Source organism: Oryzias latipes, chromosome 12 (genome assembly GCF_053564925.1).
Source record: "Oryzias latipes strain Hd-rR chromosome 12, Olatipes_Hd-rR_3.1".
Taxonomy (NCBI): Eukaryota; Metazoa; Chordata; class Actinopteri; order Beloniformes; family Adrianichthyidae; genus Oryzias; species Oryzias latipes.
The window spans coordinates 22,178,685-22,205,585 of NC_136248.1; the positions used below are offsets into that span (position 1 = coordinate 22,178,685).

At 37.9% G+C, this 26,901-nt stretch overlaps 1 protein-coding gene across 8 annotated transcripts; it reads right to left on the reverse strand.

Annotated features, from left to right (window-relative positions):
* Window positions 1-36: 36 nt before the first annotated feature.
* Window positions 37-26,901, reverse strand: gpsm1b (G protein signaling modulator 1b). Of its 8 annotated transcripts, none has more exons than XM_011481730.4 (14): window positions 26,627-26,901; window positions 15,224-15,445; window positions 13,721-13,856; window positions 13,462-13,604; window positions 10,616-10,739; window positions 9,915-10,030; window positions 9,154-9,309; window positions 8,967-9,075; window positions 8,737-8,851; window positions 6,778-6,848; window positions 6,528-6,698; window positions 1,838-1,991; window positions 1,544-1,749; window positions 37-1,462 (listed from the first exon to the last, which is right to left on the reverse strand). In XM_011481730.4, the coding sequence occupies exons 1-14, from the start codon at window positions 26,686-26,688 to the stop codon at window positions 1,262-1,264; spliced, it is 1,986 nt and encodes a 661-aa protein (XP_011480032.1). In that variant the 5' UTR covers window positions 26,689-26,901; the 3' UTR covers window positions 37-1,261. The 8 variants fall into 8 exon arrangements, with proteins under 8 accessions (XP_011480032.1, XP_078812450.1, XP_020563288.1 ...); XM_078956324.1 differs by having other exon boundaries at window positions 1,544-1,641; window positions 26,627-26,869; XM_020707629.2 differs by lacking the exon at window positions 26,627-26,901 and adding an exon at window positions 20,783-20,871.

Genomic DNA, 26,901 nt, shown 5'->3' on the forward strand with positions numbered 1-26,901 from the left:
CTTGGTGAAAAAAGCAACAGAAAAAAAACCCAGAGAAACATCTGAATCATTTTATTAAAAGCATGATGGGTCACTTCCATGCCCTAAAACATAAATACAAAGTACATTTTTATGTACAAATCATGGCAAAGACAATCAGAAGGATGCCAGTTAATGTCTATAAATGTTCAATCACACAAAAGTCAGAATAAAGGAGAATATATTAATTGCAGCTCCCATAAGTGTTAATTATCAAAATGAGATGAGGCAAATTTTTTGTGGTTTAAATCAAGAATATCTAGGGTCGATAAAAGCTTGCAGGTACAAGTGAGGTATGCATGATTTTTGATTTAAAAGCCTCCAGTTAATTATTTTCCGAACCGATAGATTTAAAAGATGTAGCATCGCTCTTAGAGTTAACTCTATAAACATTTAAACACACTCAAAAAATAAAATAAAATAACTTACAAAATTGTCAAATTCATAATTAAAAATAAAAAACTTCAACAAAAAGTTTGAATCCTTACTGGCAGGTTTTTGACAGGGTAATACCTATTTTGACCACAGGGAGGCAGTAGAGTTAATAAAATTTCAATTTTAAAGAATACCTTCATATTTTGTGAAGCATAGGATTTTACCACTGCATGCATACATGTCAGTTTGAGCTTTAAAAAAATGTAAACACCTTTTCAAACTGACATAAACAGGTGTAGGATTTTTCAAAACAAAACTATAAAGTGACCAGAGCATAATAACACTGGAGGCCCAAAAAAGGTAATACTGCACCCTTCTATGAAGAATTCAAATCACAAAACATAAAATGGCGGAAACAAAAAAAGCATTTGTAAGAGCACAATTAGCAATAAATTAATCTAACATTAACATTAACACTTATTCAGTCATGAAACTGCATTGCACTCTTCACCTTGACTTCAAATAAACTTCCCATTTCTTAGTGTTTGACCACAATGCACCCCTGAAAATACACCAAGGAATACATTTACGGGTCCAAAAAAAACGTCTAATTAAGGCATTAGTTTGAGCGTGGAAAAATGTAGGTCAAGTTTGTTCTTGCTCTTACCACATCTCTGCTTTTTTCTTTTTTAAATATACACACACTTTGTACAAATGAAGCAACACTTAACAGGTCACCACCTTTTGCACACAGAGTTTCCTTTTAGTTTTTTTAATCCCTCCCCTCTTTTTATGCTGTCTTTAAACACACGTGTTTCTTTTTTTGCTTTATGTTAAAATGCTGTTGTGCACGTTGATTGCACAGCCTCTAGCTGGGGAATCCACGAGGAGGTTCTGGATCAGGCGAGGGAGGGCTGGGTTGGTCGTCGCTGGGCAGCTGGACCCGCTGCTCGTCCATTCGCTTGGCCTGCACCCGCTGTATGAGACTGAAGAAGTCTTCATCAGGCACCGTTGGGGCGTGGGGGCCGGGTTCTGGTGGGGTGCAGCGCTGATCGTCGATCCTTGAGGACTGACGGGAAACAAAAAAAGAATATTTGTGTATATGCAGGAACGTGTATACAATAAGATGAACTCCTGAAGTGAGTCTCACCTGGCACTTTACCAGCATGTTGAAGAAATCATCGCCGGGTTCCTGGCGGTCGCCCTCCCCAACCAAATGACCCAGGTTGTTCTGCGTGATCCTAAGACCTGGAAGGTTGCCAACATTTACACGCTGATCATCGAGTCGACGACCCTGAGAGCTCTCGATGAGATCGAACAGCTCCTCGGTCTGAGGGGAAGTGGTAAGTGCCGCATCTACACGACAGACATTAAAAAATGTTCTGGAAAAAAGCAGCAGGAGTTGCTCCAATGGAATGTGCTCATAAAACCCTATGGACTCCACCTTTCGCGTTGTTCAGGCTTGCTGCGTTTGCCCCGGCTTCCCCGTTGCTCTGCGGCTCCTCGAGTTGGCAGCGCTGGTCATCCATGCGGCTGCTCTGGAACTTGCTGAGGAGTTCGATGAAGCAGTCTTCATCGGGGGGTTCACAGCTCAGCTTCTGCAACAGCAGGAAAAAACACAGACATCTCAGCACAATGGAGTTTATCTGCTGCGAGGTCCACGGATGTCAGGGATTTACAGGTGAAGCAATTGAACCTAACTGACCGTCCGTACGAGTTACAGGACAAGGACTTTAATGACAGGCTTCTCTTCTGCTGGAGTAAAATAATAGTGTTCAGTCACGAGAGATTACAGAGATCCTGGAGAGACTGACCTAGATGCTGAAAATGGAACAAATTCAGGAAAATATGGACACCTGAAAGATATTCATCATTTTTAGACGAGATTTTGGTTAAAAGCCTAAAATGAACCTGTTAAAACCGGTGTAGGTACCGGATGTTCTCGGGTTGCCGCATGTTCTCGGGGTCCTTCAGGGTCCTTCCAATGAGTTATATCACTAGACGAGACATCACGTAGTTCCTCATGGGAGGAGAGCACCGCCATCTTGGTGAGGTCAAGTTTTGAAGACCAAACCACTTTTATAACATTTAATAAAGAGCTCTGTTTTTGCTTTCAATCACTTCATTATATGAAAAAGAAGAATGGCTTGAAATTGCTTAGTTTTGTTCAGAAATAAAAACTTCACGAGTCCCCCTAACTTAACTAGTATTAGACTACTTAGATTTTTTCTATGTTCCTTTATTTTATTTTACTTATGTTTTTATTTATTTGTGTGTTATGTTCATTGTTTCTTTTTTTCCCCTCTATTCTTTATTTTCTATGTCAATATGTTATATTTGGCAATGGTGACTGATCTTCGAGGCAATATTGATTACATCGTTATTGTTCGTTGTTAACGTTTATGTCATTGTTAATGTATGATACCGCAATTGTCAATAAAGTTTTTAAAAAAACTTAGCGACGTTAACTCATTGGTCGTGGCAACTTACAGCCAATCAAATAGTGTGACGTCATCATTGGTCGAAGGACCCCGAAGGACCCCGAGAACATCCGGCAACCCGAGAACATCCGGTACCCACACCGGTTTTAGTTTTATTAAACTCACAAAGAAAAATTACGAAAAGTCAGAAAGACTAAATTAAAAGTGAATATAACACAATCATTCCTAAGGTTTTTCTCAAATCGTGCAGTCTTGATAAACTAAATGTAAAAAAGGGGTCAAACCACAGTCACACCAGATTAAATCCGTTTACAGATATAGCACCTGAAGCCCTCAGCGTGACTAAAGGGCCTGACAAAAACCACAGGGCGGGAACTGAGGGTGACCTCGCATGTAACATTTATGCCTCAAATAAAGCCAAACTCTTTCAAATCTCCACTTAAGGGCTTGTATGTCCAATGTTTCTGGTTGGAACTAAACAGTTTTACACCACGTTTAGCAGATGCTCTGAAAAAAAAGGCAGATTTTTCATTTTAAATTTAGGGAGATTAAGGGGTTTAAAACCCATGGCAGATTAGTACCCAGACTAATAAACTAAATTAAAATGGAATTATAAAACAAAAAATTTTTCTAACAATAACGTATTTTCTGTGTGGTGAAACATCTTCTGACTTTAACCGTAGGATCAAACCACAAAGATTTTTCTAACTTTGCAAAGAGAGTAACTATCTCAAAAAATGAAGTTAAAATCTGTCACACAAAATTCATCAAGAAAAAGCCTAGATTGATAGATTTATTTTTTTCCTTATATTCCATCTCAGAAGGAGATTCAAACTGTATGGAGGAAGTGAGTTTTTATTAAGAAAAATGATATTCAATTTTAAATTTTGTATTTTTTATACTTCTTTTTTAAATCACTCTTACTCATTTTCATAAACAATTAAAAAAAAGTTTATTTTGTATTTGTTTATGGTATTAAATGTACAAAAGTAAAAATTATTTTTTCTTTTCTTTTACTGTAAGCACAAAATCAGTTTACAGGAAAATATTACAATAAAATAATTCAACCTAAATCTCGGTCAATAAAAGGATTTCTTTGTTATAAAATCTGCATCATATTTACTTTTGCGTGTCTTTGCATCACCAGATTATCAAACTGGCCACACAACTAGATTCAAAACAGCATTAAAAAGACTTTCTGTAGATATTGAGTCCAACAGTGGTTGGAGTTCATTCTGACACCTAAAGCAGGCTGAGGGCCTGACGGCAAAACAGCTGCTTCACTAACCGAAAGCAGTGTCTGGATAATTATGAGCAGAAAAATAAATAATAAGTTATTGGTTTAGGAATTACTTTTCAAATCTTCTGTCCGTATTCCGACATTCAGGAAGTTGAACCTTATTGCAATTGCTTTCTTTTTTTTGGACAAAAACAGTTCCGAGATGATGAAAAAACAAAGAAAAGACTAACAATCCTTCCTGTCAACAAGCTGATCAACCTTCTGCATATGTTTATTTACATTTATCCTCACGTATGCCAAAATATCACCAAGCCAGAAATAGATTTGATCGGTTTTTGATGGGCAGATGAAGTATTTGTCAGTCAGAAAAGAATTTTAGATTAAATTTAGGTCAAGAAAGTTTATAAAGTAAACAATCTGTTGAGTACAAAAAGCTGAGGATAAAGCAATGAAATCTTTTACCACGTGTCTGTTTTAGTCCGAAATTGTGAAGAAAAGTTCTTACCAGCAGAAAGAGCGCCTTCTATTTCTCATTTGTCTCTGAGCTGCTCTTTCTCTGTCTACATCGCCTCCCTCTCTCCTCCTTACTGACCAACTAATCGCGCTCCCTGCTTCCCCTCTCCTGCTGTAACATGTGCACCTCCCATCCCTCCTGTTAAGCTCCTCTTCACCCTCTCCCTCCCTCTGTATCTCTCCCTCTTCCTCTCTCGGCGGCGCTCTGGCAGGCCATTTTTGTCCTGTTCACCCACTGTGGGAAAACAACTCATTATGGGAAGATGGGCGTTTGACCCTGTGGGGAGGGTAGTCGTTCTGTGATCAAGGTCACATTATCAGCTGGGAGGGAGAGCTGGGGGTAGACGGAGGAGGGGAGAGAGGAAAAAGCATGGTTGCAAGGGCAGCTGGGAGTACATATGCTTCCTAACAGCTAACGCAGCAGCAGAGATCAACTGACAAAAAGCACTTATTTCTGCACTTTAATAATTGTGATCAGGCAGGAGTTGCAGCCATTGCTGTCCGCCGTCCTTGGCCTCAATGGCGGTTTTGTGGATCTCGCCGCTGCTCTGCCTGAAAAGTCTAATTAATCAAGTAGGAAAATGTGACAGCACGAGAGAAAGGATCATGTGATGATGAGGAGGTCGCGAAGAGGGGGATGGAGAGTGAAAGTAAAGAAAGTAAGTGGTTTGAAACAAAGGACAACTGTAGGAAAAGAAGCAGTGCAGACTAAAAAAAAAAAAAAGTTCCAGCACTATTTTCCCAGCTTTATAAGCATTACAACTTTTCTTTTCTTTTTTTAGTCCAGAGAGCCCACATTTTCAAAAAGAGGAAAAAGTGACTTCAATTTTTGTGTGCGACAATACTGAAGCTTTTAAGGGATTTAAAACCAGCTATTAGGTCTAATCCCAGTATTTTTCAAACATGATTAATCGAGCTGCATCAAAGACGTCATATCTGGATTATCCCTGATGCTTTTGAATTTCACATAAATATTTAGCAAGGTTTTAGTTGTATCACCAATAAAAACATAAAATATGGAGGCCTGCTTTCTTTATCTGGTAGGATTAATTGCTGTAAGGCTGTTTTCCTCCTGTCAGCCTGCTAATTACAACACTTACAGAAGTCACATGGTCTCATAATAAGATGTTGCTGGTATTTATATCCACTCAGATGTGAGCTTGAAAAAATGTCAGCAATCATGGGAATAATCGAGGAAATGCCTTTAGAATTCAGCTCACCGGATGTTTTTGTCAGCAGAGCTTTGATTCAAATATTTTAAAGGTTTATTGTCCGGATGTTCATTCCATTGACTTTAGATAAAAACTGGACTGAGTGACCCCTCCTCCCTCGTGTTCCAAACAGGAACAATTTTCATGATATTTTTTCTGTATTGCAAGTTATTTAAGTTATAAACTGGCTAATCAGATGCCTCAATAAAAGCATGGGGTCTCAAGTCAAACGTTTGTAACGTTAAACAGATTTTCCTAAGCTCGCTTTCGAGTGGTAGGAGTGTGAACTTCCAACAGGCTCACACCTGATTGTTGAGAGGGGTTGCTATGGAAATGATGAGTCAGATCGACTCAGACCTCTCTCCTTACTCACGCTGTCTGGTTCCAACACGCACCGTCCGAATCGTGAAAAAATGGCGGCTGTAATTGCTTCATTTTGATGAAGAAAGTCATTTTCTATGGGTGACCTTATGCCCAGTTAGTCCAGTTCTCATTTAAAGTCAATGGTTCCCTCCAGTGGAGTAAAGTTAAACGAAACTCTTCATCTGACAAAGCGGCAAAGCCAACGCTGATGCTACATTATGAGGAGAACAATGAAAAGCTTTAGAGGTAAACATTTCTTTCATTGTTACCAAAACTAAACAGATTTAGTTTTTGTGGCGACCATCTGGACATCATATGGAAATGATAGTTAAAGCACCACGACAAAAAGACGCAGAAACATCTTACAGTTACAGGAGGCGGGACTAGGACTGTGATGTCATCTGCATCTACGGGAGAGTCCAACCACGGCCTTTCGTCTGACCCCTGACTGTCCGAACAGCCTTTTCTTTTAACGGACTGCCATGGCTGACCCTTGGATCTTCTCGGCGCACCTTCTAAGTTTTGGCAATTACCATTCTGCAGTAACAGAATTAGTCAGCGAAAGACTGATAGGCATCGTTCTGCAGAGTACCAACATTTTAGACTCGTGTATCACCTTATCTGAAGAGTACTTCCACAGTTCCACACTGTCCGTGCTGTTTTTCATGGTGCTTTTGGGTCTTGCACCTGCAGAAAAACACAGAAAAATAAGCTCTAAAAACACAGTTCATACAGTTCAGGCTTAAATCTGTTATTTGATAAGTCCATTTATCTTTCCTGGCTTCCCAATGGTGCTGATTGACCTATGATATTCTGTGGTGATATGAGGAGACAAGCAGGCAAACTGAATAAGCATCTGTTTGCCAGCTCTGCTCTAAAGAAAGATATCAGCGATGTGGGTGTGTGTATTCGCCCAAAGGAGGATTATTCTTTTAAAGATCATAGAAGGGTAAAACACTCTGCAGACAGACCAGCTTCTCTTTGCTTCCTTATATAAGACGAGTTTGTGGTTCATTTGCCCGCCATTTCAAAAATGATAGAACAAAAAAATTCTTTGTGTTATTTAGCCTCAGGATGGACAGAATACAAACACTTTCTCAACTTATATTAAATATTCGCTTGTTATGTTTCAATTTTATTTTGAGATGAAGGATTGTAAAAAACAAACTCCAAAAATCTTGTTCAAAATTACCCATGAAGAGTTAAAACTTTCTCTAAACCTACTACCAACATGTTCATTCTTTAAGAGTATTTGCATTTCCTCCACTCTATACTTTACTGTATTTTAGATAGATAGTAAAAAATACATTGAAGTCTAGGTTATATAAAAAAACTACATAAGGTATACAGATACCCTTTAGGCATGAACGTTATTAGTGGTAGGTTTAAATAAAGTTTTTATTTCTTCCTGCTTTATTTATTAGGCAGGAAGATGTATTGTTTTTTTTTTTAAAAGCATAAAAAAGTTAAAACTTTATTTAAACATACCACTAACACATTAATTCTTCAAGAGTATCTGCATACATTTCAGTGTATTTTTACCATCTATCAGATGGGTGAGAAGTAAAAAGTACATTATAGTATTGGGTGTGTAAAAAATAAGATACGGTGTGCAAATACTCTTAAAGTGTTAGTGGTAGGTTTAAATAAAGTTTTTCTTTCTTCCTACTTTATTTATTAAGCATGATGCTGAGCTGTTATCAGAACTGTGTTTGTGTGTGAAAGGTTCAATATTTTGTCACAAAGCCTAACCCCCTGGATTTATTATTTCATGGAATCTGGTTATTTATAACTGTCAATTACAAACACCCAGCTACTATTTTTGGGGAAAAAAATAAGCTGGTTGATTATTAATAAACAAAGCAGGAGGCAGATAAAGCTTTATTTAAACCTACCACTGACACGTTCGTATTATAAGATTTCCTGCATATATTATTTGCTAAATACTCTTGAACTAATAGTGGTTAGTTTAAAAAAAGAGGTTCAAATAAAGTTTTAGCTTTTTCCTACCTTATAAGAGAGCAGGAGGAAGTTATAACTTTATTTAAACCTATCACTAGCACGTTCATACTTCAAGAGTATCTGCATACCTGTACTTTCAACATTTGTATCATATACTGTTCTTTTTTACAAACCAGTTTTACAGTTTATATCCACAAGTAAACACATCATTAACATAAAGTGTACACATTTTTAAGGTTTGTTTGAAAACTTTTAGAGTTATTTTAATTGTCTAAAATGAAAACGCAGTAAGCATAAATGCTCAGGTTGCTGTCACGTCATCTGCCTTTCTTCATTGAAGTTTTAGTACCCATGTTCTTCCCAGCCAGTTTAAGTTTGTTTTTCTTTCCCTTAAACACTATCACTGATTTTCTCTTCACCTTCTTGGCAGTTACACAGAAAACCCCCCACTCTGTACTGCAAATACTAAAACATGCAAACCTGTAGAGAAATTATCATCACTTTCTTTTACTATTGATTACACATTGTTATGAACTTCATTCTTGGTTTTTGATTATTAACAAAACAAAACAAACTATGATTTTTTTTAAGTCAAATAAATGTCTAGTGTTACCTTGAATCTCAAATTCTGAACTGGAGGGTGATAGGTCCTCCTCAGATACTCCAAGTGACGTACTCAGCTGCTGTACATTCATCCTGGCTGTCAATTCCCCATTTCTGTCTCCAATCTGAGAGTTAAATAAACAGAGAGAAAAAAGATCAAATGTGGACAAAGGCCAAGAGCTTCAAGAACCAAAGTTAACAATAGCCTAACTAAAAATGACAAATATACAGTTGTCTCACTTCTTTAGAGATTTCCAGATGCATTCGGGCATAGTAAAGGGCTTGTTTTAGGTTTCCCAAAGACACATATCCATTTCCCAGACTCCAGCACGCACGCCCTTCTCCAACTCTGTTCAGAAATAAGTCACACGACAGTTAAAAACAGCTCCTGTGTTTATGTTTTCGGTTTAGATCAGACTCACTCTACCTGTCTGTGAGTTCCTGAGCAATGTACAGGTGTTTAAGGTAGTAGTCTATGGCCATGTCATACTGCTGCAGCAGAGTGTAGGTGTTGCCCAGGCTGTAGCAGGCCTGAGCCTCCATCACCTTGTCCCTTAGCTCCTTGGAAAGATGCAGAGTTTTCCTGTTTTAGGAAGAAAAAAACAGAAGCGAAAAAAATGAGGACGTCAAACATCAAAACTCTGTTTTTGACCACTTCCTTCTCTGCTATACCGGATGATCTTAGCTTCCGTTTCAGCTACATTTTGACAGTGTGAAGTCCAAACTGTTACCTAAAAGATTTTACTTGTTACAATTTGTAATTTAAAGAATATTTTTAAAAAATATACGTTGAAATATATTCAAAATGTCCCCAATAGCAAAATGGTGGCAACTCCCATTCACTGCACACCTTCTTTTCTTTCTGATAGGTTATTTCTTCTTAGAGAAGCATAAACATCAAGCAAGTGTAAGGAAATATTTAAACGTATGACACAGCAATGCCTAGACAAGGGAGGCAGTGCCTGAAAAGAAAACACTGTGAATGTGACCAAGCAAAACGAGAATTTGTGCATTGCCCCTAATGGAATTTTAACACTTCTAGCACAAATGGAAAAGCAAAAACTTAAACAATAAATAAACCAAAAAAATATGCAAGTATAATTGTTTTTTTTTGATGGTTTAGTGACAATGCAGTTTAGTTTACTTCACTCTCGGACCACTAGATGGCACTCTCAGCTCTGTCCTCACCTGTAGTACTCAGTGGCTGTGTTAAACTGGGACAAGAATATGAAGGCATTTCCCAGGTTACTGTAGGCTCGTCGCTCTGCAGCTTTGTCCCCAAATTCCTTGGCAATGGCTAATCGCTGTAGATAAGAAAGCAGCAAAGATCACACGATGATTCGCATCATTTAAATGTTGTGCCAAATAACAGAGTTTGCTACAGTAATACAAAAAAAAAATCGCACAGAAATGTATAAAACATTTAAACAGGCTCCTTTGATCAGTTGTTTTTAACGGAGGTGCACTTCTGCACCAAATCATCGCCCCATGATTCCCCATGATTGTTAACCTCAGTAGCACACTGCTAGATCTGTAATGAGAACGGGAACACAGAAAGATGCTTGCATGAGGAAAGAATTGTTTTTACTATTGAAAGTGACAGAAAAACAAATAAGGGGTGAGAGTCTCAAATGACTGCTTTACCAAGAAACCTATTTCCTCCTTTTTTCCCCCATAAGTAGAGCAATCTTTGCACATTGTCTGCTATAGCTCACAGGGAGATGAATTGAGAACCCCTAAAAAACCCATCTAGATGGGATTCTTTCAAAATAAAACAAGAACTGTCCACTTTGATCACAGAATGTACCATGAAATGCTTTACAAGGATGACAAAGTCCTTTCTGCATGACGTAGCGTGAATGTGATGATGGAAAACATGAATTTCTTACCTGGTGATGAAATGTGATAGCTTTAACAAAGTTACCCAGCAGGTAATGGGTGTTGCCCAGGTTCCCATAGGCTCTCCCCTGAGCAACTCGGTCACCAAGCTCTTTGACTAAACATAAATTCATCCTGCAAATAAGAATAGTAAAATAAATTTGGAAACACACAGCTTTTTGTTTGGAATCACAGAAATGATAAACTCAGTGTGTTTCATATGGTTTTAGAAATCATTATTATTATTATTATATCACTATTTGTAAATTAAACTTAATCTAGTCCCCTTGAAAAAAATAAAATAAAAATGTAATCTCAGTGGGATTTTTTTCTGGTTAAATAGAGATTAAAGACATTATAATCCCATAAATTATTACTGTATTTTCTTTATTTTATTGTGTTATTAGCTCAGTGGAAATTGGAATTATTTGAAGGCTACATTGAATTAAATAAAATTTAAAGTTTATTTGCTTTTTTTATGCGTTTTATATTGCAAAGCTTGTGAAGATGAACATATTTTTAGTGTGACAAAACAAATATAAAATGGTCAAAACGCCCCAAAATTGAACCGAAATTGAATAGAAATTTTAAAGAAAGAAATTTTAAAGGAAAGATAGTCCTTTTGATGTGAGGGCAGTCTTCCTTTTATGCATGCTACACCCGCTGATAGAAAAATTCATCTTTGCAAAAGACGGCACAAAAAAAGTCTACAACACACTCTTTCCAGTATAATGTAAAGCTCAGAACAGCCAGGACATTGTAAAACTTTAAAGTCGAACTACAAAAATGTCTATTTTTTTTTAAATCAAATATTTCCTAAAATAGGTATTTAAAATTTGTTAAATAAAGAGCTGTGGAAGGACCAGTTCACCTGTGAGACTGGAATTCTTTACTTTAGCTTTTGTTTTAAGTTTTTTAGAATGTGGCAGGACTCTACCACCTTCCTAAAACACCAGAATAACTTAAAAAAAATGTTTTATGTGTTAAAAAACAACATAAACTTGCAAAATCCTTTAAAAGAATCTCTAAATGTAAAAAGACTACAAAGTATTTATTAATCTATAAAAATAAAAAATATAGTCAGGACCATAAATATTTGGACAGAGACACATTCTTTCTAATTTAGTTTCTGTACATTACCACAGTGAATTTTAAATGAAAAAACTCAGATGCCATTGAAGTGCAGACTTTCAGCTTTTAGTCCATGGGTTGAACAAAAAGATTGCATAAAAATGTGAAAACCCTTTGTTGGCAATGACAGCCTGGAGTCTTGAACTCATGGACGTCACCAGATGCTGGGTTTTCTCCTTCTGAATGCTCTGCCAGGCCTTTACTGCAGCAGCTTTCAGTTGCTGTTTGTTTGTTGGCCTTTCTGTCGGAAGTTTAGTCTTCAACAAGTGAAATGCTGCTCCATTGGGTTAAGATCAGATGACTGACTTGGCCATTCAAGAATATTCCACTTTTTTGCTTTAATAAACTCCTGAGTTGCTTTGGCTGTATGTTTTGGGTCGTTGTCCATCTGTATTATGAAACGCCGTCCAATCAGTTTGGCTGCATTCACCTGGATCTGCGCAGACAGTATGTCTCTGAACACCTCAGAATTCATTGGGCTGCTTCTGTCCTGTGTCACGTCATCAATAAACACTAGTGTCCAAGTGCCACTAGCAGCCATGCACGCCCAGACCATCACACTGCCTCCACCGTGTTTTACTGATGATGTAGTGTGCTTTGGATCAGGAACTTCTCCACGCCTTCTCCATACGTTTCTCTTGCCATCATTCTGGTACAAGTTGATTTTGGTTTCATCTGTCCAAAGAATGTTTTTCCAGAGGTGTGCTGGCTTTTTGAGGGGCTTTTTAGCAAAGTCCAATCTAGCCTTCCTATTCTTGAGGCTTATGAGTGGCTTGCATCTTGCAGTGTACCCTCTGTATCTACTTTCATGCAGTCTTCTTTTTATGGTAGACTTGGATATTGATACGCCGTCCGCCTGGAGAGTGTTGTTCACTTGGTTGGCTGTTGTAAACGGGTTCCTCTTCACCATGGAAATGATTCTGCCATCATCCACCACTGTTGTCTTCCGTGGACGTCCAGGTCTGTTTGCGTTGCTGAGTTCACCAGTGCTTTCTTTCTTTCTCAGGATGTACCACACTGTTGATTTTGTCATTCCTAATACTGTAGCAATTTCTGGTATGGTTTTTTTCTGTTTTCTCAGCTTAGTGATGGCTCCTTTCACCTGCATGGAGAGCTCCTTTGACCACATGTTGTCTGTTCACAGCAAAATCTTAAAAATGCAAGGGAATTGCTCACACCTGCCCATGCAATAGCATGGAAGACATTTGTCCAATTACTTACGAGCCCATGACATGAAGGGATTGTGTTTAAAAAAATGCTTTAGTTTTTTGCACTTTTATGCAATGTTTTTGTTCAATCCATGGAATAAAAGCTGAAAGTCTGCACTTCAATGGCATCTGATTTGTTTTATTTAAAATTCACTGTGGTAATGTAAAGAAACTAAATTAGAAAGAATGTGTCTATGTCCAAACAATTATGGTCCTGACTGTATATTTTTATGCCTATAGCCTCATTAACATGGATTACTCTACAATCTGAACTTAATTTGTCCCAATAAATATCAATGTAAATTTGCCCACATTTATAAAGCTGGTATGGGTTGCTACCATTTTTCAAAATTATAAATATTATTGTATTTTTATTGCACTTTTGTCAACTTTGTTCCTCATACTTTTTGCATTTCCTATAATTTCCCTTTTTGTATATGTCCTAAACTTCTGGTGTGCAGCTGATTTCTTGGTCATGGTTGAAGGAAGATGCTAATTGCATGGTTGCAGGTACATACTCGTAAAACGTGGTAGCCCTTTGTAATGTGTCTCTGACATCAGGGGGCAGGTCTCCTGGATCCTGTGTGCATCCCCACAACTGCTTTTTCCCCTTTGCATGAAACACGTTTCCTATGTTATACAGTGCTCTGGCCTCTCCCACCTGCAACATGACAGACAGCAAAGACGGGTTTTTAACATCTCAAATCTTTTTATTGTTTTCTCCTAATTTGTTTGCTTACATTGTCCAAATATCTAGTGGTTTGTGAGCAGCCTTACCTTATCGCCTTGTTCTTGAGAAATATCCAGATGTCTTTGGCAGCAGACGATAGCCTCGTCAAATTGCCCCAACACTTTCAAAGTGTTACCAAGGTTACTGCTAGCTTTTCCTTCCCCAATCCTGTCTCCTATGTTTCTGGGAAAGCCACAACATCTATTTGAATGTACATTTTCAGGGCAAGTTTTTTTTTTCATACCTATTAAGTGTCTGTAGCCGGTTTTAATTGCAGGAAACTGAAACATCGGTTATCTTATCTGCTTACTCCCACTGATCAGGCCCCAGTTGGAGAGACTGTAATGTAACATGGTAAATCTCCCTGGGCTCTTTAATATGCTTCCCTGCTGAAGTACCAGCTGTACTCACTGCAGGAGACTGGCTTACTCTCAAGCTAAATCTCCAGCTTATAGTTACTGACTTTTCCCTTATTTTGGGATTTTTTTTAAAGACAAATATTTACCAGATATTTGATTTTTTGATCCATAACGGATTCATTTTAGTCACATTTCTTTAGGATGTATCATTCAATTTAGATTTTAGAGTAAAGTTTTTGCCTTTTGCCATTGACTGTATATGAGAACTTGACTGAGTGAGGGTGACATCACTCAAAGAAAACGGCTGACTTCTAGCTCCAACAAAATTAAGTAAATTCTGTCGCAGTTTCTCCGTATTGGAACCAGACTACATCAGCAAGCAGTGATCGGTCCAAATCGGTCTAAGTCATCATTTCTATGGCAACCACTCTCACCAGTCAAGAGTGAGCTTGTTGGAAAGCCACACCCCTACAGTTTTGAAACCGTTTTGAGCTGGCACCACATGCTTTTGTTGAGTCATCGGATTGGTCAATGTCTAACTTGAATGATTTGCAATGAATAAAACATATAATCAAATTAAATTAGGATTAGCATGAACATGTTAAAAAAGGAAGCGGTGCAAAAATTTCTCAATAGAAGTCTAAGGGATTTCAGCTTTTAGAGCCAGTAGGTACTTCCTGTTTGGATGGCGAGGGGGGAGGGGACGCTAAGTCAGGTTCTTTAATTAACCCAACACTTATTCTTTGACCTCCTTACAAAAACAGATAAACTTAAAGATCTAGACAAGTCAATATACTATTCTCCAAAATCAATATAGCACCTCATACGGATCCAATTAAAAAGCGTCGTGGATCATTAAATGTATTTAAACATTTATTAAATATTATTTTTAATAATCAGAATTTTAGTGAAACTACAAAAGAAAGTTTTGTCCTAATCCTTAATTATTTTTTTGCTAGCTGTAAGATTTGGCAAAACGATGCAAAAGGAAAACCAAAACACTGTCCACATTCACATTTGATGAAACTGAAAACAGAAAGTATCCATTCTGAGCTGGAATGTACACGTTTCCTTGAGGTTAAAAATACAATATTGCCCCCATTACAATGTTCAGGATGCTTTAAGCCATCAAATGTAACAGTTTGTCTTATTCTGGTAAATATTGCACAGGTAAAGAACCAAGGTATTCACCTAGCCAAATTAAGGTCATGTTTGTGGAACTCCAGGGCTTTGCCATATTCCTTCAGGTAAAAGTAGGCATTACCCAACTGGCTGTAGATGGCACTAAGAGTTTTCAAGTCTTCTGTGCCAACTTGCACCGCGGCTTCAAAAAAGGCTGTTCCTTCTTTAAAGTCTCCAGCTTTGCACAGCCTTTCTCCTTCCAGGGCCAACTCCAAGCAAGACGCCTCCATCCTGAGAGAAAAAGGAGTCAACGTTGAACACTGTGTACACTATAACATACAGTGACGTACACAGTAACACACGTGCTATTGCAGCTTAGGTGCAACATCGTCCCTTGATGGAAAAACACATTGGCAGTATAACCATGACAACAAGGTTTATGACCATTTTGGTAAGTTGTTGCCTTAGCAACAGTGTCTAAACTGTAAGACGAGCACCTTGAGACATGATTTCACTCAATGTTTCATTATCTGTTAGCAGTTTTTTAATAAATTAGTTCTTCATTAGCATGACCAGAACTTTGATCTGCTGATAAAATTAAGTAACTAAATTATATGAACTAAAACTACAAAATCCTTATTTATTTAAACTTTTAGCATTTTTCTTCAAAGTCAAAGAGCCACAATGGGTGGATTAAAGAGCTGCATGTGGCTCCGGAGCCTCAGATTAAAGACCCCTAACCTAAGATGATTCTAGTAACTGGCTAATTGTGCACTTCAGATAAAATACCAGAATTTAAACCTAAAAAAGATCATCCTTTAATCCCCTCTGTTTTACTTTGGATGAAGTCAAAGTAAAGAGCACAAAAGAGAGAAGAAAAGTGATTTTAAACTGCTCTTTTTCCGTTCCCAAACAATCTCTTTATCTGTCCAATAGTCAAAAACTTTACATGATCACATTTAATGCCTTCTATATATTTACAACTATGATTTCAAACAATAATTGTCATAAACATTTAATAAAACTTGTTATTGTGACAATGTCAAAATTTTAACACAGTTTTACCTAAACAGGCCAAAAAGAACCTAGTGTGATGCAGCACTGAATGAATTGAAGACACCATAAACAAGTAGTCTATTTTGGGGGGGTTGATTAATAAGAACAAGAGCCAACAGATAAACAGCATTTAGGAAAACAGTCATTTATCCATATTTGCTGTCTAAACATCCACTGGTAGTTAGACAGGTATAGAAATTACCTCCCTTTTTTAAAGACAACTTCCTGGTTCTCTTTCTTATTTCCTGTGTTCTGTTGCTCCACTCATGCTCTCCCTTATTGGCCTTTATTTTTGTATCCTCCCTTCCGCATACCACCTTAAAAATCTTGAGGTTTGAAAGCAGCATTAGCTTGCTTTCCAGCAGTACCTGTGTTTCCGCTTGCTTCGAGTTTTTTCCACAAACACCTGAAGCTCCAAGTGGATCGGCCTGAGCATGGACTGCGGTCGGGCGCCATGGTGGACCAGTCTGCACACGGCCCTCTCTGCTCCAGTAAGAGGACACGACTCAAATGCCATAAAGGGTGACCGTCAACTAACCACAGGCTTATTCCAACTTTCACAGAAAGCTTTGGCGCTACCTCACACACACCTACAGAGCTGATGGAATTTGTAATGTCAACAGAAGTTAATTTTAGGTACTAAACACCTCCGAAGCAAACCACAGTTTTGTCAATGATCCAGGATAATAGTGGAGTCCTTTTGATGTTCAAATAGCCCAAGAATAGCAAAGCACATCTGGCTGCAAGATCCTGGAGTATGTTTAAAAATACAAGGACAATTTTACTGGAACCCAAAAAGAACTTTAAAAAAAAGTTCTAGATATGCTTTCAGTCAAAAAAACAAAAAAAAACAGTAACGATCCAAACATTTTTTGTCCAGTCTTTTTTATGGAAGCAGCTGTGATGTTCTCCGCTTTCATCCTCTTAAAACAAATCCCCGTCCCGAAACAATAAGATCCAACGCTCTATCCATTAAACAAAAGAAGCGATGCAAAACAGACGGTTCTGGCTGAAGTGCACCCAATAATAGCACTCCCCAGGTCTGACCACTTGACTGAAGAAAAGACAGAGAGGATGAAGGAGACAGAGCATCTCTAATCCTGTGACCTGTACCTCCTTACCCAGAACCGCACGGCTCTAAGAGAGGCCCACACTAATCCTTACGTCTGCTGACACTGGCAGAAACATAATCAGGCCACCAACCAAAAGCGATAATCAGGACAATGAGTAGCAATAAAGCTACAGACATCATCTTAACAAATCAATTTGTTTTTTATATCACCATAACCTAAGATGTTATTGTTATTACAGTCTTTTGAAGTGGGTTCAAACGTTCTATTTCATTTACCTACAACTACATGAGCTGCAATATATACTGAAGAAACACCAAAGGGGTAAAACGGATAAAGATGTGATCATCAGTTACCATGGAAACTGTCAAAAGTTTCATCTTAACTTTATTGTAACTTCCTGAAAGTAAAATCAAAAGTAAGCTGCGTTCATGCCTGCATTGTGTCGTATTAATTTAAATTGTTGAATACAAGTTGAAGAAAATACATGTAACACCGGTATTATTTATAAAAGAAATCCACTTTGGATGCAACTTTTAAGAAAAAAAGAAAAATCTGTGTCTGGCTGAGATATTTAAATGAAAAAAACTTCAAGGGTAAATGAAATTCAATAGAATATGAAAAACATTAAAACTGTATAAGAAAATGCAATTTTAAGATTAGTGACAACTTTCCCCTTGTTACTGTTGCTGTTACTGTTGTTACATTGCTGTTAAAGATATATGTTATATCTTTATTATCTTCATTTTTTTTAATAGTTGTAGAGATTTCTTTTTCTCGTGACTACTTCATCATCATTCTTTTGCCCAAAATGAAGGTTGCATAATTTCTACTGTTTTTTTATCCATATACAACCCAACAATTCATAGATTGCTTTTTTGTTTTTTGTTTTTTTTTACAGAAAGGACACCGACAGTACAAGCTGGCCTTACAAGATGTATTCTTCGTTATAGTTTTTAAAATGTGAATGGTAAGGGGAAAGAAAAGAACCTAAGGAATTTTCTAAAATTACCCACAAGAGGAAAAATTGCCTAATGGCAAATGTACAACAGGAAGAATTCAACTGAGCTAGCAGAAACATACACAAATCTCCTGCTGGAATGTTGATGGAGATGGCTTTCATTCTACACAGTGTTTTTTGTTTTTTTTTTATGTGCTATTTTTGCAGGAAAAGAGGAAGAAAAGGGGGGGGGGGGGGGGGGGGCTCTGCAAATTGAAACAATCCAGATCTGAAATGAATAGTTTTAATTAAATATTAAGAGTTTTCCTTAAACGGAAGAGTAGCAAAAATCTTTTCGGTTAGTTTAGGCATGTTTGTTTCTCAGAAACTAGTGGTCACAGCCAAAGAAAGAGAACACAGAGGGTCAGCGCTGTTACCTAACCTTTTAAAAACCTATTAAAACCTCAATACAAGGTCAACACTAAAACCTCCTAAGGCATAAAGCTCAGTACTTTCTACTTTGTCTGTCAAAATATTGCCATCCATTGGTTGTTACAGTGTTTGCAAAAGCATTTCACATTGATTTCTAGTTTCATTCCTTATAGAGTTTCCTAAACACATGTGTACATATTTACAGAGTAAATGATTGTTTGTGCCAAGAAAATAAATATGTTTAAAAGAAACAGCCTCAGAACTCCATTAAATATATAAGAAATGCACCAGAGGGAAGTAATACATTATGTTTCTGCAGTGACTCACTGACTGTAAAACAAAAAGGAGTTCTAATGGAGCAAGCCACTAGCAACAATATTGCATTTTTACATAAAAGTGTTGATTTCATTAGAATCTGATGTTAAAATCCCTAAATTCCCTTAAATTTACAGCCAGTCTCTAGAATTACTTTGTTACATAAAAGCCTTGAAATTAATGAGAAAGACAGATGTGATCAACTTTTGGAGCCACAAACTATAAAACCCTGAGTCATGTGTGGACTAAAATGTCTACCCAAGAGGAAAAACTGAAAAAAAGATCCTTGAGCATACAGCAGATGAAAACAAAAAGAAAAAATATTGAAGGCTGATATGAAAATGTAGTCCTTTTCTCAGCATCTGACAGTCTATAGACATATATTTGACTGATAAGTCTTTAAATCTTTATGTAAGATGACAAGAAGAAGCTGCAAGTTTATAGAAAATATTAAGAAATGAAATATCACTTTTTAAGATGGGCAGTTTTTTTATTTGAGAGAAACAAAAAACAGGACTAAAAAAAGGGAATTTTAGTGCTTAATAGGAAAGACAAAGCAGACGTGACAACAGAAGGCAAGCAACAACTCAAACACTGATAGAATATTTTACAATTAGTTTTTTTTTGATAAAATCTGTACTTCCCCTTTTTGATTTACCCTCAAATTATCCTGTTTGCGACTCACATTCCATAATGGCCTAGCTGTGTTCTAGAAGAAAGAAGAAAAAAAACCCTGTCCTGTTTCCATGACGGCAACAAGGACAAGGACTAGGCAGATTGCAGGAAGCGGGTTGAGGGTTCTGAAAAGAGGTTTGTTTTGGTTGAACAAAGTCTCATCTTGTGGTTTCTCTGGATGGAACAAGAAAATATTTAAGAAAATTAGCCTTCAGCTAAAATGTAAATAAGCTATAATGTAACTTGTATTGTAAACAACCATGTTTTTTTTTTTGCCCCAACAAAGTTGAACCACTGAAGACATACAAGGAATTTAAAAATGAAATGCATAATACAATTTACAAGTAAATAAGGGTTTATGGTTTAAATAAAGTGTGCAAATTTAGGCAAGATATTCTATCAAATAATGTTAAATAATAGTCATAAAATCTCTGGTCATTCTGCTCTTTTGTTATTTATTTGAGCCTTATTAAATGTCTAAACTCAATCAAATATTTTACGTTACTTAGAAGTAAAAGGATTCTGCAATATCACATTTAAACAAAGTATGTTTCTATATATTTGATAAAAGATTAAAAAAAATCTAGAAAAACCACAAACATTTCAGGGGGGAAAAAATGCATTTAAAACAATTATGAACAATGTACATATGCACGTCATTTTATTTCATCCTGCTGATTTAAAGGGGTCGCATTGTTTCCCATTTTTTCATGAAACTGACCGTTTTCTATTACTGATGGAGCCAGCGATTACTGGCACAGAAGATGCTCTGTGCTCATCGTAATGCTGCCACAATTATAGCCTGTCAGGTTGTCATGGAAACCAAAGAGAAACTCTTTAGGAAAGTTTCTTCTCTTTTTCTTTCTGCACTAAAGCTGTTTTTTATTTTGATTTCCTTCAAGATACATTTTTGATATATATGTAGTGGGGTTTTTTTCATGCTGCTGTTGTTTGTGTCCCTATCTACCACTGAAATCACACAAAGACATTAACATATTAGTGAAAGGATGCTTGTGTTGTTCATAATGGGTTCGTATTTAGAGAGGCTAAAGTGGAAATGTGGTTTTGTTCAGTCTGTTATCATGACAATCTTTTAGGAGGACACAAAAAAAAATACATAAAGGAAAAAATCTGACTGACTGTGTTATGGGTGAAGGTCATGACTCCATCCACTGTGCCGGCGGGGAATGCATTTATTCAACGTCAGTTCTGTTTAAACCAGAAGGAAATATTTCTGAAAGTAAAACAAAAGGTTTAAGCTGCTCTGTGTTGCATGTAATATTTGAAATATCTTGAATATTTCTTTTAAAAACAAAAACAAATCAGCAAATTACAGGAACTAGCAGTTAACGATAAAAGCATTCAGACAATATGGCTATAGTGCTGAAGGAGTATTTCATGAAAGTTCCAGACGACGAACACAAACACCCACAACCCTCATGGCAGGAAAGTCAGGCGCTGGCTTAGTTGTTGTGAAATAAAGCCAATAGCAGCAATTACAAGCCTCTGCAACTCAGCCCACATATTTATATTAGAGCGTGCTGGAATCAGGGTAGAGACAACCTTCCAGACTCGGTGAATGTCACTTCTCAGCACAACACTTGACATTCCCCGCAGTCTTCTCTGTCACACACTCAAGAGGTGCAATGTGTGGTTTACAATACACACATACTATAATACATTGGGTTGTTTGGTGTTATCACTGTGCTATTACAAAGTGTAAACATTCTATGTGAAATGTATTTCAGTTTTGAAATGCTAGTATGTAAATGCGGATAAGGTTCAAAACAATCTATGTAGCCATTTGAATTGATCTTTATGACAAGATGCAGTTCTGATTCATAAAATCTAGCAGTTTTTTAAGTTTAAGCTTATATAAAAGACTTCCAAATGACAATTCTGCTTTTGTTTATAGTAAATTGTTTCCACTAGTTATCTGGAAACTTGTTTTGGAATGAAATATTGTCAAATTTACTTTTAAGAGATAAATCATGCATCGTCTTTTTCTGCCTATGCCTTAGTCGTATGTCCACGTAATGGGGTTGACCCGTACGGGTGCTGCAGGTTTTTGCGTTGTCTGGGTCCGTGGAGGGTCATAGAGGGTGAAAAAGAAAAAAGAAACGGTACAACGTACCTGCGTCTCACCTACTTCACCCTTAGTTATGCTACGTTCACGTCAGGCTCGGCAACTTAAGATTCCAGCAACCACTTCCAATGAAAAGCCTTTGAGAAATGGCGCGTTTCGGGCTTCTCAGTTCAAAAAGTCTTGTGCTCACAGGTTTTGGGCTCTATATATAGATTGGAAAGCCATTAAACACATGTTGAAAGGTAAACCAGTTGAACTTTTACCAATTAATCACTTCTGGAGCAAGATTTACACTGCTTCAAGACTTTGCATCAAGCCTCTTTAAGCTGTGAGTCCATGTGCTGGTATCGATAGCGGTAGTCCACTGTGAGCATCGTATGCTGAAAGTGTGTTCAAGAACCTGCGTTCAGCTTGTAGCTCTACCCTTGCGTGTTGTTTAAGTGTTCGTTACAACCTGTCACCCACAACATGCCTGCAGAAAAGAATGTGCATGAACATTTTTGCTCTACAGAATCATTGAGTCTGAGTCTGAGTGGCTGGGGACAGGTTGCCAGTTCCCATCCACCTCAACTGGCTTCTCAAAATGTGAAGGAGGAGCAGCCCCACTCTCAGCTTCTCTCCAGGTGACCATTTCTCCAACAGTCAGAGCAAGAGCTCTTCATCAACCCAGACCGGCCAAACGATCCTTCTCTAGTCAAGAAGTTCTAATTTTCATCCCAGCTGCTGTACACTCGACTGAAACCGCCCCAATGTACACAAAAGCTCCTGGTCTGATGAAGATTAAATTCCGCGGTTCCAAAACTATACTCCCTCTGGCCCTTGGTTGCGTCTTGAAATTCTGTCCATAAAAATTATGAACAGAACCAGTGACAAAACGCATCTATTAGAGTCCAACATACACTGGGAAGTTGGACAAACTGTCGCCAATACAAACCAAGCTCCTACTCTGGTTGCCAAACGGCCTCTTAGTAGAGGGCCCAGACCCCCATATTCCCAGAGTACCTACCACAGAACACAGTGAGGGATGAGATTAACTGCTTTCTCCAAATCTACAAAGCATATGGAGCCTGAATGGGCAAAACTCCCATGAACCCTCAAGCACTTTGTTAGTACAGAGCTGATCCGGTGTTCCATGATTGTAACAAAAACCCCACTGTTTCTCCTGAATTGTTGTTTCGACCAGCAGCCAAATTCTTCTCTCCAGGACCCTGGATTAGATTTAGCAAGGCTAAGAAGTGTGATCCTCTTGTAGTTGGAGCACACTCTCAGGTCCCCACCGGCCTGGTCAGCCGGTCCAGAGGAATAGTCCCCAACAGCCAACCACATCCCCACAGCATCCAGACTTGAGTTACTCTAGCTGGACTTCATTCACTTCCTGTTCCTTTTTCACAGAAGAGCTTTCTGACTATCTTTATGACTTCAGTTTGAGTGATGGAATGGCCCACTCCTGAATCCTTAGACACTACATCCCGAATGAAAATGAAATCGAGTTTATATTGAAAAAAATAAAGTATTAATGTCCTTAGGGACTTTAAAAATCAATTAGGAAATGTTCAAGAAACAAACTCTGGTAATTGTTTTCATCAGGTGCCCTCACAACAAAACTGTGCAAGAACCCTTAAAGAAATTCTCCTAAGACTGATTTCCTAAGAAAGTCAAAACATACTTATAGTAAGACAACTGTCATGATGCTACAGGCAGGAATAGACAGATCATGAGTAAATCAACTCAAGCAAATCACTGACAGGTTTAATTTAACACAAGTCATCCGTGGCCCAACAAGAATAACTAAATCTACCATGACGCAAATTGATCTCATATTTACCAACAGACCAGAAAGAATTGCAAAATCATTTAACATGTTAACCGGTTTATCAGACCATAATTTAACTCTCCTCTCTAGAAAACTCACTAAAAAGCGTTTCCATTCTTGTGCTGGAGTCAAAGAAATTATTACAATACCTAAAAATAAATATCAAAACTTTGTAGATGAAGCCAATCAAATTCAGTGGGACAACATTTTACCATCAGTTGACACTGAAAATGATGGCAAACTATTCCTTAAAACACTTGAGAGAACAATTACTGAATTCACACAAAAAATCAAGCAGAAACCATACAAAAACACTGTTCCATGGATGAACTCTGACATCATAAAACTCATGAAAGAACGAGACCAAGCCTTAAAAAAAGCAAATAAAACTAAATCAACCCATGACAGAGGTCTTTTTGCCATACTGAGAAATAAGGTGGTAAGATCATTAAGGAAAGCAAAAGCAGATTTCTTCCTCACAATAATTGAAAAATCACATGGAAACTCTAAAATAATATGGAACCAGATAAGAAAAATGACAGGTGATCGCCCTAAAGAACAAAACATTCTAGAAATTAAAATAAACAGACAACTAACAAACAATGCTCAAGTCATAGCAGAGGCCTTTAACCATTATTTCATTGATTCTGTGGCCAACATAGCGAGCTGTTTCACACCTGTGGAAACCTACAACCTTTCAATAGACGCAAGCCAACCGACATTTAGTTTCACAAACATCACAGAATCCGATGTATCACAGACCATCAATTTACTCAAACCATCCCGATGTAAAGACATTTTTGGCTTGGACACAGTGATGCTCAAAGACCTCTGTTCATCACTGACACGCCCCATTACCAAAATTATCAATCTATCCCTCTCACAAAAAACATTCCCGAGCACTTGGAAACCAGCCATTGTCTCTCCCATTTTTAAGAGTGGAGACCTTCATTCCATGTCCAACTACAGACCCATTAGCATTCTTCCGACAGTGTCAAAAATTGCAGAAAAACTGGTAGCTAAACAAATTATAAACCACCTCGACACCACACTCTATTCTCTCCATCCTATGCAGTTTGGCTTTAGAGCCAATTACTCCACGGAGACCGCTACCTGTTTTTTCACTGAAAATATCAGGATTTTGCTGGACCGAGGGGGGGTTGTAGGTGCTGTTTTCCTGGATCTCAGGAAGGCTTTTGACACTGTTAATCACAAAATCTTACTGTCAAAATTATGCAATTTTAACTTTTCTTCTGATGCACTGCAATGGATTGACTCCTACCTCACTGACCGCTCCCAACTTGTCAAAGTCCAGTCATTTAAATCTGCAGCTCTCAGTCTGCCAACTGGTATTCCACAAGGATCAATTTTGGGACCTTTGCTATTTTCATTGTACATTAATGACCTTCCATCCAGTTGTCCTGATGTTTCTGTGCAGATGTATGCTGATGACACTGTAATATATGCTCATGGCAGTAATTCCTCTCAGGTGTCTGAGAAGCTCACCAATGCCATGGTTAACATCACAGCTTGGTTGAAATATTCTTGTTTGCAGCTAAACACATCTAAAACTGTTGCAATGTTTTTCACCAAGTCCAATAATAATCTCACTGCTGAACCAGATGTTTTTGTTTCAGGAGAAAGGCTACAGATTGTATCAGAATATAAATATCTGGGTGTCATTTTGGATTCAAAGCTGTCTTTCAAATCACACATAAAAAGAGTCTGCAACAGAATCAAATTCAACCTCAGTAATTTTAGACACATTCGCCACCAGATGTCCACACAGTCAGCAAAAATGTACATGCACTCTATGATCCTCTCTCATATCACTTACTGTTTGCCTGTCTGGTCACAGGCTTGCAATACATCTTTAAAACCTGTCCAAACATTATACAAACAAACTGTTAAAACCTTGGATAAAAAACCCAACATATTTCACCATTGTCCAATATTACAAAAACATGGTTTACTGCATTGGGACAACATGGTCAAATTTTCAAATCTCTGTCTCATGTACAAAATCCTTCATGGCTTATCATCCCCTCCTCTTCACCAGTTTGTTAACATCCGGACAGCAGATCACAGCAGAACTCGGAGTGCAGTCAGAGGAGACTGTATCATTCCCTTCAGAAAAAGCGCTTTTGGTCAGACCGCTTTTTCTGTTAGAGCTGCTACTGAGTGGAACTTCACACCTGTTAGTATCAGAAATCAAAACACATATCATTTATTCAAGACACAATTAAAGAAATGGCTCATTGACAATCAGAGCTGTCAACACTGAGTACATTTCCTCTCACTGATCCTCATTACTGTCATGTCTTTTATGTGCACGTATGTTCTTACATTTTTCTGTTTTTGTATTGTTTTATCATTAATTTGATTTTAGGTTAACTGCTTATTTTATTGAATGCATTGTTTAATATATATATGTAATGTTATGTAAATATGTAATTTTACTTTGATCTTTTAGGGTGATTTTTAACATCTTCCCAGGGACTGCAGATGAAAAATAGCCCTTTGGCTAACTCTGGCATATTGACAGAAATGTTTATTAATATGCGCTGTCCCCCCTATTCAAATAAATGACTGATCTGTCAATACTGTTACCAAACCTTACATGTTCAATCTACAATTAACAAAAAGAAAGAAAAACTGTAAGCAATCCCACGATGCCCGCATAAACTGTTCTTGGCCAATCAATGTGACATCTTTAAGCCAAACCATGTGTGCTGCGGATGTCTCCAACCTGTGGACATCCTCCCTTAAGGAATCCTCCAAAGTCAACATCTAACTAGGCTCCTCTGAGTCTGTACATTCCAGCCACAGCGGCTCAAAGCCAGAGCCAGGAAGGAGGTTTGGACCTGGGGTCTGCCTGCAACTGCCCCTTCACGCTTTAAATTGTTCGAGCTGGCAGTTGAAGTTCTTCCTCACTAGCTCCTCCTTAAGCAAAGCCTTGAGCTGGCAGCCGCACATTTTTGTCCTCCGTTCCTCATGTTCTTTCAACCGCTCCCAGTCCAGTCGCCTCTTTTTTTAATAACGTTTTCGCCCAAACGGACGTTCAAATAAAAATAGATCATCCTACCTTGAATTGTGCTTCTTGCTCGCAGTGTCATGGTCCACACCATTAGCGGCGGACTGAGCCATAAAAATAAAAACACCGCTAGTTCTGCCTCTCTCCTAGCTTAGTCCTGCTACGGGAGCCGTTCCCGACGATGACCTCCTTCCCTCTCAGCGGCGCGCCGTTCTCCTTGCTTTTTCTTTCCCGTCGTCCTTCCCCACTCCTCTCTTCTTCATTCACAACCGAAATGGCAGCGTCTGAGGAAGTGAGGTGGGCTACTATAGAAATAAAAAAAAAAA

Coding starts and splice junctions, on each gene's coding strand:
- gpsm1b (XM_011481729.4), bottom strand. CDS start 16,727: ATGGCATTTGAGTCGTGTCCTCTTACTGGAGCAGAGAGGGCCGTGTGC. Junction 9,310..9,914: donor ACAGCCACTGAGTACTACAG/GTGAGGACAGAG, acceptor TTCCTAAAACAG/GAAAACTCTGCATCTTTCCA. Junction 1,750..1,837: donor AAGCCTGAACAACGCGAAAG/GTGGAGTCCATA, acceptor TCTGTCGTGTAG/ATGCGGCACTTACCACTTCC.